This window comes from Xyrauchen texanus, chromosome 24 (assembly GCF_025860055.1).
Source record: "Xyrauchen texanus isolate HMW12.3.18 chromosome 24, RBS_HiC_50CHRs, whole genome shotgun sequence".
NCBI lineage: Eukaryota > Metazoa > Chordata > Actinopteri > Cypriniformes > Catostomidae > Xyrauchen > Xyrauchen texanus.
In genome coordinates this window covers 10,114,562-10,129,474 of record NC_068299.1, presented here as the reverse complement: position 1 = coordinate 10,129,474, position 14,913 = coordinate 10,114,562, and the positions used below count along the sequence as shown (strand labels likewise).

General features: G+C 39.2%; 1 protein-coding gene across 1 annotated transcript in view; it reads right to left on the bottom strand.

Annotated features, from left to right (window-relative positions):
- The window catches only part of syne2b (spectrin repeat containing, nuclear envelope 2b), a 129,238-nt gene that overhangs the window by 3,417 nt on the left and 110,908 nt on the right, over positions 1-14,913 (bottom strand). The window contains 12 exon segments of the mRNA XM_052089472.1: positions 851-1,051; positions 3,741-3,940; positions 4,071-4,194; positions 4,302-4,429; positions 4,946-5,014; positions 6,671-6,974; positions 7,210-7,404; positions 7,520-7,657; positions 7,748-7,930; positions 10,474-10,624; positions 10,720-10,907; positions 13,289-13,451. Coding sequence (XP_051945432.1) covers positions 851-1,051; positions 3,741-3,940; positions 4,071-4,194; positions 4,302-4,429; positions 4,946-5,014; positions 6,671-6,974; positions 7,210-7,404; positions 7,520-7,657; positions 7,748-7,930; positions 10,474-10,624; positions 10,720-10,907; positions 13,289-13,451 — 2,044 coding nt within the window.

Genomic DNA, 14,913 nt, shown 5'->3' with positions numbered 1-14,913 from the left:
CAATATCAGACTTAAAAAGGACTCATAGGGACAGTTCAACCAAAAATGAAAATGATCTCACGATTTATGCACCATCATGCCATCCCAGATTCTTTCTTCTGAAGAACAGCTTAAAAAATGTGGGACCCATTCAATTGCATTGTAATGACCTACAGAGCTGAAATATGCTTCTAAAAATCTTTTTGTGTTCTGTTGAAGAAAGAAAGTCATACACATCTGGGATGACATGAGGGTGAGTAAATGATTAGAGAATTTTCATTTTGGGTGAACTCTTCCTTTAAAAGAAACCCCACAGTATGCTGTATGGCATACAATTTAGTACAACATTTAAAAAATCACGTTATCAGCCACGGCAATAACTCATCTTGTTTTAAGTGTAAATTTGAGTGAAAACAATTTCTCTGACTAAAGGACATAACTTCCAGTTAAAAGAAGGAAGAGAGAGAAAGTATTTTTGTCTTTTTTTTAAACAAATTTTGACACTGTCAACAAGTATATCAAGAGATCTACGACTCCGACACGGTATGCTGTGGCTTCAAGAACAACCTGTACCAAGCATTTCTGCAACCTTTTGACACAAACAACCAAAAAACCCTTAGTTGTTGTTAACCTTTGAAGCAAATATTCTGTATGGAGTTTTGAGAGATAAAATCTATCTGAAATCAGGAAACGGAACAAGTGCAAGCATGTGAAAGTGCATAGAAATTTGGTTTTGTATAATGCATGCAGTATTGCCATTCAAAGGTGATCATGGCTAAAGAAAAAATGTATGGTACATAACTGTATTGTCTCAACTCTTCCAATCAAACATGCAGTCAGTGTCACTTATCAAAATAATTGTTTTCCTCACCTGACACTCCATGAGGGCTTGGTGCAGTCGGTGCTCCCAGCTGTACAGGGCCCCACAGGCCTGTGCCCATTTCTGATTGGCTGACTGCAGATTCTTACGTAATTCCTGTAGTTCAGTGCTGTCTCCATCCTGGAAGCCTCGCCCACTTAGATTAACACCAATCATCACCAATTTGTAGCCGTTAAAACTTCTCTGCATTTCCTAATGAGAGAAAAACAACAACATGAACTAACAAGAAAATGCTCATTCACAATGTCTTTCTAAATTATAATAATTGATGAGTACTGCAGAAAATGAGCTTGAAGCTGATAAAAGCACACGTGACAAAGCATATAATATATTAAAGGGATAGTTCACCCAAAAAATGTTATTCTCTCATCATTTACTCACCCTCATGCCATCCGAGTTGTGTGACTTTCTTTCTTATACTGAATATCTCCACTCTGTATGTCCATACAATGCAAGTGAATGGTAATCAGATCTTTGTAGCACCAAAAATGACATAAAGGAAACATAAAAGTAATCCATACGACTTCAGTGGTTAAATCTATAACTTCAGAAGCGATATAACAGGTGTGGGTGAGAAACACCCATTTTTACATCTGAAAGTAACATGTGGTGCCTGTTTAGTTTCACCTTTATATCTTAAAATGAAAGTTAAAGTGAAGATTTAGAGTAAAAAGGATTTAAACATTGAACTGTTTCTCACCCACACCTATCATATCGCTTCTGAATATATAGATTGATGTCATATAGATTACTTTTATGTTTCCTTTATGTGATTTTTGGTGCTACAAATGTCTGATCATCATTCACTTGCATTTTATGGACCTATAGAGCTGAGATATATATATACAGTGAGGAAAATAAGTATTTGAACACCCTGCTATTTTGCAAGTTCTCCCACTTGGAAATCATGGAGGGATCTGAAATTGTCATCGTAGGTGCATGTCCACTGTGAGAGACATAATCTAAAAAAAAAAATCCAGAAATCACAATGTATGATTTTTTAACTATTTATTTGTATGATACAGCTGCAAATAAGTATTTGAACACCTGAGAAAATCAATGTTAATATTTGGTACAGTAGCCTTTGTTTGCAATTACAGAGGTCAAACGTTTCCTGTAGTTTTTCACCAAGTTTGCACACACTGCAGGAGGGATTTTGGCCCACTCCTCCACACAGATCTTCTCTAGATCAGTCAGGTTTCTGGGCTGTCGCTGAGAAACACGGAGTTTGAGCTCCCTCCAAAGATTCTCTATTGGGTTTAGGTCTGGAGACTGGCTAGGCCACGCCAGAACCTTGATATGCTTCTTACAGAGCCACTCCTTGGTTATCCTGGCTGTGTGCTTCGGGTCATTGTCATGTTGGAAGACCCAGCCTCGACCCATCTTCAATGCTCTAACTGAGGGAAGGAGGTTGTTCCCCAAAATCTCGCAATACATCCTCTCCTTAATACAGTGCAGTCAGCCCTGTCCCATGTGCAGAAAAACACCCCCAAAGCATGATGCTACCACCCCCATGCTTCACATTAGGGATGGTGTTCTTGGGATGGTACTCATCATTCTTCTTCCTCCAAACACGGTTAGTGGAATTATGACCAAAAAGTTCTATTTTGGTCTCATCTGACTCACATGACTTTCTCCCATGACTCCTCTGGATCATCCAAATGGTCATTGGCAAACTTAAGACGGGCCTTGACATGTGCTGGTTTAAGCAGGGGAACCTTCCGTGCCATGCATGACTTCAAACCATGGCGTCTTAGTGTATTACCAACAGTAACCTTGGAAGCGGTGGTCCCAGCTCTTTTCAGGTCATTGACCAGCTCCTACCGTGTAGTTCTGGGCTGATTTCTCACCTTTCTTTGGATCATTGAGACCCCACGAGGTGAGATCTTGCATGGAGCCCCAGTCTGAGGGAGATTGACAGTCATGTTTAGCTTCTTCCATTTTCTAATGATTGCTCCAACAGTGGACCTTTTTTCACCAAGCTGCTTGGCAATTTCCCAGTAGCCCTTTCCAGCCTTGTGGAGGTGTACAATTTTGTCTCTAGTGTCTTTGGACAGCTTTTGGTCTTGGCCATGTTAGTAGTTGGATTCTTACTGATTGTATGGGGTGGACAGGTGTCTTTATGCAGCTAACGACCTCAAACAGGTGCAATAATTTAGGATAATAAATGGAGTGGAGGTGGACATTTTAAAGGCAGACTAACAGGTCTTTTAGGGTCAGAATTCTAGCTGATAGACAGGTGTTCAAATACTTATTTGCAGCTGTATCATACAAATAAATAGTTAAAAAATCATACATTGTGATTTCTGGATTTTTTTTTTTAGATTATGTCTCTCACAGTGGACATGCACCTACGATGACAATTTCAGACCCCTCCATGATTTCCAAGTGGGAGAACTTGCAAAATAGCAGGGTGTTCAAATACTTATTTTCCTCACTGTATATATTAAAAAAAAAAACACTTTGCTTGTGTTCTGCTGCAAAAAGAGCCATTCACATCTGGGATGGCATGAGGTTGAGTAAATGATAAAATAAGTTTTTGGGGTGAACTATCCCTTTAATGCGCTGTGTTGCTAGGCAATCATAAACAGCCTACAGTTAAGCTAATTAACCAATATCACATGAGTTGTTGTTCTGAATATCAGCTTGGCTGTAATAATTATTAATACATTTATTGAACAGAGCTAACTTTTCTCATACTGCACTTGCTGCCATTGTTTAAAAGCAACTAGAGGTCAAGTGTTACTGGGGTTTTGGGTACTCCACTTCATGTTGTGCCTATCAACAACACATACTGTGGTAAAATCACTATAACATATACTTCATGCTTTATAAACAGTTTTTATTCCTCCATATTTCTCGATTTTATCGTTCTCAGTACCTTTAGTTTGTGAATATTGCTCTCCATGTCTCTGATGGTGGTTTTTGTCTCCAGAGTTTGTAGTTTCTCCAGCTCGGGCAGCACATCGTTGAGCCATGCCATGACCTCACAGAGGTCAGAGTTCAGTTTGTGCCACTGCTGAAGATCCTGTGGCATGCTGCACGACTGCACCTGCTGGAGCTCCAATCGCTCGATCACACCTGAGGACCCAGATCAGCAGAGGGAAAAGGTCAGCCTTCATGAAACGTAACTGATGTTTAAGCATGTGTTTAGAAGTGTGTGTGTAATTTGAATAGGCAGTCAGTATGTCTACGTGTGTGTGTGTGGCACCTGTCTGATCTGCTGCAGAGAGGACTGTCAGTCCATGATCCTCCAGTGGTTCTTCCTCATTCAGAATCTGTTTCACTCGCTTTATACTGTCTATACTGCCAGCACACTCAGACATGAGCTTATCCTACAAATAGAGAGCAAACACAACAAACTGTGAAGCCCTGTGGGTGGTAATAGGCTAGGCTTCAGTAAAAGTGTGTGAGTATGAGTGTCCACAGTTTGTGTGCTCACATAGGCCTGTGGGTGGTACGGTGTGCTGGTGTCAGTGGGTGAAGTGAGACTGCATATGATCTCTCTGTTAACTCGTTTCCTGTCTGGCAGATCGGGAGAATGCCACGTCTCCATCACTGATCTCCCCACTGAGCATGAAACAGAGAAAGACATTTTAACCCTCATAATATTTACTTAAACAACTATGTAGAAAGTCAAAAGTCAACAAACCAAAAATAATTAAGATGCAGTTGATGACAAAATCCACACGAATTATGAAACAAACAAACAAACAAAAAAAAAACATCTTTGTGAATTTGTCTGCATTATACATGCAATGGTGCTCCAACAAATGCAGACAAATATTCTTGTAAAACATAAAACTAAAATATCAGGAGCCATTAAGAGTGTGAAATGGGCAGCTGTTTAGAAGAAGAATTTGTTAACCAGCCAGGCAGTGAACTTTAAATATAACATTTCTATAATGCTTAGAGATAAAGAGCAGGGAATGTAACAGTGTTTAGTGGAATGAAGGAAGCATGGTCATGTAGGGTGCAGTTGAGCTGATGCAGTTGATGTGTGACACAGGTATATGCTGAAACATTTGAAACACGCATGTCATGTGCAATGAGAGTGCTAACAGCATGCAGCAGGCTGATGCCTACCGGTTACAGACTTCAGAGCTTTAGCTGTAGCTTTAACAAATGACTCAGAGCTCTCAGTGACCTCTACATCTGCAAAAGAAGAGTGGCAGACAGACACAGAGATCTAGATATGCTCTAACAGAGCGACAGACACAGATCCACTTTAAAAAAATCAGCAGATAACAGACAGAAAGATCTAGATCCACTTTAACAGAGCAGCAGAATACAGACAGAGAGGTCTAGATGCACTCTATTAGAGCATCAGATAACAGACGGCGAGATCTAGAAACACTCTAAAAGTGCATCAGAAAACAGGTCTAAATACACTCTAATAGAGCATCTGATAACAAAAGGATCTAAATACACTTTCACAGAGTGGCAAATAACAGACAGAGAGGCCAAGAGACACTAACAGAGTATCAGATATCAGACAGCAAGATCTAGAATCATTCTACCAGAGCATCGGAAAACAGGAAGATCTAAATACACTAATAGAGCATCAGATAACACAGAAATCTATATGTACATCCATTATAGAGATACCTAAATCCACTAAGAGAGCATCAGATAAAAGCTGGCGAGATCTAGAAGCACCAACAGTGTCATAAAACAGAGAGAACTACACACTTTAATAAAACATGAAATAACAGAGGTCTAAATACACTTTAAGAGCAACCCTACAGTAGATACACTAACAGAGCCACAGATAAAAGACGGCAGGTTCTAGAAACACTCTAACAGAGTGTCAGAAAAATGAATGTTATACAGTGCATCCGAAAAGTATTCACAGCGCTTCACTTTTTCCACTTTTTGTTATGTTACAGCCTTATTCCAAAATTGATTAAATTCACAATTTTCCTAAAAATTATACCAGATGTACAGAGATATCCTTGATGAAGCAATGTACAGAGATATCCTTGATGAAGCAATGTACAGAGATATCCTTGATGAAAACCTGCTCCAGAGTGCTCTGGACCTCAGACTGGTATTAATGGTATACATTTTTTAATACATTTGCAAAGATTTCAATCAAACTTCTTTCACGTTGTCATTATGGGGTATTGTTTGTAGAATTTTGAGGAAAATTATGAATTTAATCAATTTTGGAATAAGGCTGTAACATAACAAAATGTGGAAAAAGTGAAGCACTGTGAATACTTTCCAGATGCACTGTAGATACACTCTCATAGAGCATTAGAAAACTGTGATAAAAATACACTTGAATTGAGTTGCAGTTAATGGACATAGAGATCTAGATACACATTAAAGGGATAGTTCACCAAAATATGAAACTTCTACAGTAGTCAAATAAAAATGTTTAAGCTCTGTTGGTCCTCCACAATGCAAGTGAATGGTGACCAGAAATCAGAAGGTCCAAAAAGGATATAAAGGCAGCAAAAATGTAATCCATAAAACAGTGGTTAAATCCACTGATATCAGAAGATATGTATTTAACCACTGGAGTCTTATGGATTACCTTTGTGCTTTTTGGACCTTGAGTTCTGGTCACTTGCATTGTATGGACCTACAGAGCTGAAATATTCTTTTAAAAATCTTAATTTGTGTACTGCAGAAGAAAGTCATACACATCTTGAATGGCATGAGGGTGAGAACTATCATTTTAAAAGAGTGACAGAGACCAAGAAGTGATCTTACAGAGTAAAGGAGAAGGCTTAGATTGAAATGCTATATGCAGAAAATTGTATGTGGGATGGCATCAATTTGTGGCCAACAGTGAGTAGTTACCTGACAGGGCGCTGTAGTACGTCAAATCCTCATTATCCTCTGGAGATGAAGATCCCCCCACATCGACTGTGTGGTCCCACTCCAGAGGGATGGAATCCACACTGACGGGCGTCTCACGCCCAGAGCGCTCCAGAGTGGGTGGTAACAGGTGGCACACATCCTGTCCTACAATCAGAGAAACATCAGAGCTCATAGCAGCCTCCTCTTCCTCTCTTTCTCTTTCCCTCTCCCACACCCCACTGAACTCAACAGAGTCCTCCAGATCTGTGTCTCTGTCTGAGAAATCCCTGTCCTCCTCCAGTACCTAAGACAAGGGCAGAAAGGGAAGAACTTAGTCAGTACTTGGGTTATGCAATATGCAGGTAATAAAAAAAAATTGTTACATATGTATCGTGCATACTGTATATCATACCGAAGCCAAATGTTTTTGTATTAATCCAACACTAGTCAGTACACAAATTTGAGCTAATAAAAAAAACATTATCTATGAGTACTTACTTAATGAGTATTTGCTTTGTGATGTGTGTTTTAAAACTGACCGGGCGTCTGCTGATGAGGCGATGGTGGAATCGGGCGACCCTGCCAAACACTTCCTGGCAGTATGAGTGCAGCTCCTCTAGTTCATCTTCTATGAGTACAGCGTCCAGTGGAGCGCTCTTCTGGATCAGGTTCTCTCCAAAAACGATCAGAGCATCAATCTTATTTGTGTTTAGGGTGATCTCCTGCTGAAATGCCTGCAGGAAATAAAAAGACACACTTTTCTTCATTCTGTCTTGTACAGACCCATTTAACCTGTTTAAACCTTTTATATTACATTGGAAAACGTAAGATAAATCGGAGTATACTGACGCTGAGTTGACGCATCTTCTCGTGGATATCACTCTCTGAAAAATGCTCTACATTGGTGAGTTGAAGGTCCATCTCGGTCAGCCACACCAGAATCCCTTCCCTCGTCCCCTCAAAGTCTTCACGCTGGGATGTAAAGTGCTGCACAGAAGAGTAGAGTTTAGATGGATGGATGGACAGACGTATAGATGGATGGATATATAGATGAACAATAGATGACCAAGGTCTGACCTTTAACCTGCGCAGCACAGTGGCCACTCTCTTCTGAAGTGTATCCCAGCGCTGGTTTCCCTCGTGTACCATCATCTTCAGCTTACTGGCACCGTCAGTTCGGTTCTCTCGTGCCAAACGGCGATATTGTTTATTCACCAGCTCCAGTTGTGTCAGACGCTCATGGACCTGACGCTGGAATGCCTGAATGTTTGCATGTAAAAAACAAGAGTTCAATAATTGTCCAATAATCTTCTCTAGGCCCTACAGCACACATTGCAGCAAACATAATGGTGGCAATGCTACAGCCATCACTTAAGCTAGTGCAGTGTTTTAGTTGTGTGCATATCACTTTTAATCTGCTTGACAGTTCTGATGCTATTTTTCTTGTTTAAAGCTACACTATGTAACTTTTGTCCCTCTAGTGTTTGAAGAATAAAATTGCAAGTTACTTAAGGAGGAACATTGTTTTAGTAATTATGTGAGTGCTCTTCTGCACGGATGAATCTGATGGTTTAAGGAGTACCGGCGTAACCATGGTTACAGGTAAACATGTTTAACTTATCAGAGCAAATATCACCAACAACAAAACTCGACCCCTCACCACAAAAAAAAATATATAATATATATAAAACGAACACATATATATATATATATACACTCACCTAAAGGATTATTAGGAACACCTGTTCAATTTCTCATTAATGCAATTATCTAATCAACCAATCACATGGCAGTTGCTTCAATGCATTTAGGGGTGTGGTCCTGGTCAAGACAATCTCCTGAACTCCAAACTGAATGTCAGAATGGGAAAGAAAGGTGATTTAAGCAATTTTGAGCGTGGCATGGTTGTTGGTGCCAGACGGGCGGTCTGAGTATTTCACAATCTGCTCAGTTACTGGGATTTTCATGCACAACCATTTCTAGGGTTTACAAAGAATGGTGTGAAAAGGAAAAACATCCAGTATGCGGCAGTCCTGTGGGCTGAAAATGCCTTGTTGATGCTAGAGGTCAGAGGAGAATGGGCCGACTGATTCAAGCTGATAGAAGAGCAACTTTGCCTGAAATAACCACTTGTAACAACCGACGTATGCAGCAAAGCATTTGTGAAGCCACAACACGCACAACCTTGAGGCGGATGGGCTACAACAGCAGAAGACCCCACCGGGTACCACTCATCTCCACTACAAATAGGAAAAAGAGGCTACAATTTGCAAGAGCTCACCAAAATTGGACAGTTGAAGACTGGAAAAATGTTGCCTGGTCTGATGAGTCTCGATTTCTGTTGAGATATTCAGATGGTAGAGTCAGAATTTGGCGTAAACAGAATGAGAACATGGATCCATCATGCCTTGTTACCACGGTGCAGGCTGGTGGTGGTGGTGTAATGGTGTGGGGGATGTTTTCTTGGCACACTTTAGGCCCCTTAGTGCCAATTGGGCATCGTTTAAATGCCACGGCCTACCTGAGCATTGTTTCTGACCATGTCCATCCCTTTATGGCCACCATGTACCCATCCTCTGATGGCTACTTCCAGCAGGATAATGCACCATGTCACAAAGCTCGAATAATTTCAAATTGGTTTCTTGAACATGACAATGAGTTCACTGTACTAAAATGGCCCCCACAGTCACCAGATCTCAACCCAATAGAGCATCTTTGGGATGTGGTGGAACAGGAGCTTCGTGCCCTGGATGTGCATCCCACAAATCTCCATCAACTGCAAGATGCTATCCTATCAATATGGGCCAACATTTCTAAAGAATGCTTTCAGCACCTTGTTGAATCAATGCCACGTAGAATTAAGGCAGTTCTGAAGGCTGAAAGGGGTCAAACACAGTATTAGTATGGTGTTCCTAATAATCCTTTAGGTGAGTGTATATATATATATATATATATATATATATAAACGGTGGAAATTATAACTAAGCTAGCAGGCAAGTAGATTAAGGTAGTAACTGGTTTAGAGAATGGCATTGTTACCAGCATAATAATTTTTGTTTTTTTTCCATTGTCCAATAAAAAATAAAAAAATAAATTTCCATCGAAAATGAAATTGAACGCACTGCAGTACAATCCATAATAAACAGCTCATTAGATTGAATAAACACTATATAATGAACTACTGTGCTAAGAGAGTTACCTGGCTAACTACTGGCCCAATAAAATATCTTACCTTTCGAGCAAAAAAAACTCGACCCAGAGATGGAGTTGTCGCCACCTCTGAAAAGTCAATCCCATGTTTTTTCATGTTTTATTAAGGGCTCTGTCGCTTTCCCTTTATACTTGCAGACTGTTCTCGGTTCTTGGTTTCTTTATTTTGATAACATGTGATTCCCCAGAGGGTTGCCTTATTGAATGATCCATGTTCAATGTTGCTCATTTCTTGTGGCTACAAGCTTTCAATTTTAAGCTACTACCTCACCTCTCACCACACATATACACCTGATGTACAGCTGGACCTTTTTTATTTATTTATGGACATGACGTAAACAAGCACGGACGAATGACAGAAGTATGCAATTTTCCGCCAAATCCGTCCCGACAGCTCTAAAATATAAATCATAATTATAGGCTTACCTTAGTGAATCGGCGTAAGGCAAAAACATGGTTTGGAAGACGGAGTGTTGGTGTACTAGATCATTAATTACATTTTGTTCATTTATAACAATAAAATCTTACATATTGTAACTTTAAATGTAACATTTTATTCCCAGTGTTTGTAAAACATCAGTGCACTGACAGACCTCAAACTTTTTAAGTTCCTCTTTAGCACAGGTGTAGAGCACGTCTTTGGTGGCGGGATTAGCCGCTGTGTGTTCTGCTGCATTAAGCCACTCCTCAAAGCGTGCATAGTCGTCCAGGAACTTGCACCACAGACGCCTTGTCTCCTCAATCCTAAAGGGGGAAGATAAAACCATAACTGTTGAATACTTTCTAAAGAGTGAGTGTGTTTCTAATGGGTATGTGTCTGTAAATGTGTTTGTATTGACCTCATTCTCCTCTCCATGGACATGGCACATATGTTCCTCCAGCGGCGGTCCAGACTGAGTGTGGTCTGCTGAATGGAGTCGTTCTCTCCATCACTGCCACAAGCATCCGCATCATGCAGCAAAACATCGCACAGGGTCAGGACAGATGCCACGCCGTCTGTGTGCTGTTCAATGTCCCTTTGCAGGTCCTGGTGAATACAAAGTAAATCACATTGTAAAACGAACATATAACATATAAACTGTAAGAACTAGCAGTCATCCAAGCAAGTAAGACTCTAGGTCTGAAGAGTTCTGCAGAGTTAATTTGTGTTCTGTAATTTGAAGTGTTTGTTCGGATTGAACAAGATCAGTCATAACGCATTGTTGGGTTGCACGGTATATCGGTTCTAATGAAATATCACAATCCCAAAAACTTTTAAATGCTACGATATCATAATGTTGTTAATTTCGGTACCATATGCCGCTATTAGCCAAATGTAATGTAATGTGAACGTTTTTATATGAAATCAAAGACCATTTGAAAATAATAATATAAAAGCCTCTATATGGCCAAGTGTGATAATTAAACAGCAGAAGGATGTCATTTAATTAAATAATATAAAGTCACATGCGTTGTGCACCACCTCTCTGCCCTGTCATCTCCTTCACACACACACAGGCACGCACACGAACATACACACACAAATGCAACACACACTACTAATGCTTGATTTTCATGCAGTGTGTCCAATGGTATCCATTTGCAGAGCCACAGATCAGTGTGTTTAGTGTATACACTGCGGCAAACTCTCAAATTAACTCTTTCTCTGTTGCAGTTCTGAGATACTCAGCTCAGAGATTTTCAGTTCACCTTGCGTGAAGCTTGATATAACGAACGAACCCTTCACATACAGGAAGAACTTCAAAGATTTCAAAATAAAATTCCTGCTGAAATCAGAGCTCAATTTAACTGATTTGAGAGCTCTATTCAACCGATTGTGTGAAATTGAAGACATTGCGACAGAAAAAAATATTACTACTGTATAAAAGTGTAACATTCAAAGCAGTCACAATAATACTCATAGTAATAATAATATAATATTAAATGGTTATATTATTAGTATTATTATCTGTAAGCAATACCACATAAACAAGTGTACTGAATATCAGCATGTTGTGATTCAGCCATGGCAGCCTTTTGACTCAGGTAATCCGATTTTTTTCATTTAACGTTTTCATTAATACTGTAAAGCTCTGCTGTGCGTCTTTTTTCATCTTTTTACCTATAATAATTATATACAAATATTCCCCCCAGAAATATCTGGGAACTTGCTAGTGCCTTGGTGGAAGAGTGGGGTAACATCTCACAGCAAGAACTGGCAAATCTCCATGAGGAGGAGATGCACTGCAGTACTTAATGCAGTCGGTGGCCACATAAGATACTGACTGTTACTTTGTTCAGGGAAACATTATTCCATTTCTGTTAGTCACATGTCTGTGAAACTTGTTCAGATTATGTCTTAGTTGTTGAATCTTTTTATGTTCATACAAATATTTATTTACACATGTTAAGTTTGCTGAACAAAACAATATATATATATATATATATATATATATATATATATATATATATATATATATATATATACATACACAGTACAGTGCAAAAGTCTTATGCACATAAGATGTTTCACAAAAGCATTTGTCTTAAGCTGTATAAGACAAATATATATATATATATAACATTTTTGCTGCCTTTATATCTTTTTTGGACCTTCTGATTTCTGGTCACCATTCACTTGCATTGTGAGGACCAACAGAGCTTAAACATTCTTCTTAAATATCTTAATTTGTCTTCTGTAGAAGTTTCAAAAAGGGAACTATCCCTTCAATGTGTATCTAGATATATATATATTCTTATTGAAAAGAATAATTTACTCACCCTCATGCCATTTGAGATGTGTTTGCCTTTCTTTCTTCTGCAGAACACAAACAAGGTTTTTTTTGAGAATATCTCAGCTCTGTAGGTCCATACAATGCAAATGAAAGGTGGCCAGGACTTTGAAGCTCAAAAAAGTATATAAAGTCAGCATAAAGGTAAATTTTAAGTCTCCAGTGGTTGAATCAATGTCTTCTAAAGGAATTCAGTTGGTTTTGGGTGAGAACAGACCAAAATGTAACTCCTTTTTCACTAAAGAAATCTATTGCTCTCTTGTGGTCTAAGGTTTGTAATCGTCAGAGCAACGCAATAGCACACCTAATGTATGTGCAATAGGACCACGCTGTGATGAGGAGAAGGGTGTGGCTGGGCTGTGAGGTTGCACATCCGGTGCTGAATTGTCCTAATCAGCCGGGAGGGGGTTAAAGACGAACTGGAGGCACCAGTTGGAGAGAGAAACGCACTCCTTCATTTTTTATTTTAGTTGAAAATTCTGATTGACTCTGAAATACATCAGATAAAAGTGATAAAATAGGTTGGGAACAGTGTTTCTTGTTGATTTTTGGATGAAAGTATGACTATTTGGATCTAACCCCATCTATGAGACATGAAAGACAGAAGTATTGTGGTGTTGTTGAATGAACTGATTACCTGATGCTCTGCTAGTTTACGCTGTATTTCCTCACTGTGGCAGATGCTGTAGACGATGGGTTTAGCCAGCTCACCCTCAACACGGGACAGCCATGTGCGGAGATTACTCATGTTCTTATCTAGCTGTTGTACAGTCACCAACGTCTCCTTCAGCTTCCTTACCCTAAAAATCAATCAGTCAATAAATCAATCAAACAATCAATCAATACATCCATCCATCTGACCATTCTATGAATCAATCAGTCCATCCATCCATCAATCCTATGAATTAATCAATCCCTTACTCTGTCATTCAATAAGTCAATCACCCTTGTACACACTAACAAAAAGGCATAAAGAGCTTTAAAAGCTTCAAAACCAGATTACATTTTCTTCTTATTCTCTGTCCGTCATTTTATCTGTTTATTCTGCACCTATGCATCTTCCTAACGGGTCTTCTCAGTAGTTAAAAAATCTGATTGGTTTGACAGTCTCCTCCCATATTCAATTGCTACCCTCAGCAAGTAGATATATTTCCAGTATATGACTTTTATTCTGTGTTCTGTGTTGTACAGTTACAGCGAGTATGTCCAGTTAAAGTGCACAAAGACACAATGCAGGACAAAAGCCTTTTGCTCCATCAGAGTCTGCAGTGACCCACGTCATGTCCGTCTGCCGCGCTCTATTCTATTCTATTCTATTCTATAACTCTGAGTGGGTAGTCGGCTTTCACACCTCTCAAACAGACTAAAGGCATACATTTTTTTCCCACCCGTTTTCCGGCAACTCCCACTATTGATATAATTAGACGTCAAATGATTGGACGAATGTTGTCTATACATCACCAACTTGACAACGCCTTCTGATTGGATGGTTATCCTATGCAGTTAAGAAGGAAAACAGTTGAAAGAAGCTGGGGAAAGACAAGGTAGTTTGTTAAGTTGTTGCTGTTGTTTTTCAGTTTTAGAATTTCATTATTACTGTATGTTTCTTCAGTGGCAAATTCTCAGTGCCAGCAAAACCTTCTCTGCTGGCCTAACATGCTAAATAAATAAATATTTTTCATCCTTTCATTCTCAATCACATTTTTGCTGATGATGTATTTTTAATCGTTTTCCACTCTTTAATTAATCAGCAATCAAATAGAGAAAAACTAAAAGTTTATCCAGTCAGAATTTATTCCTTGATTCTTACAAGCAAAGTGTGACAACTGTTTAAAAAAATTGTATGCCAGATGCAGAGCGTGAGGCCTTCAGAATTTCTTCAGAATCCCTCAACAGTGCAAATGAATGAGCAACTAAAGTTAGATTGTCAGATTCATCAGCCAATCAGATTGATTTATTTGTTATTGGTGGGTGTGATCTTTATGATATTTCCCGGTTGAGGTCTTCTAGCTGGCCTTGAGTGATGCAATCATGCTTTAAGTGATGTAAGTAATTTGAAAGCGAAGAGTGCAAGATCTTGCCGACGAGTCGGCTGTCAACACTGCTGTTTTTGCCACTGATAAAGAGATCCTTATGGATTTACAAACACAAGATGTTCTGCATGACCGTGTGATTGCTTAATTTATTTAACAGGAATGTGAGGACTGATTTTCACTTCAAGCAAATTGGTAAGTGCATTTTGTGTTGTTTTAGCAACATCAG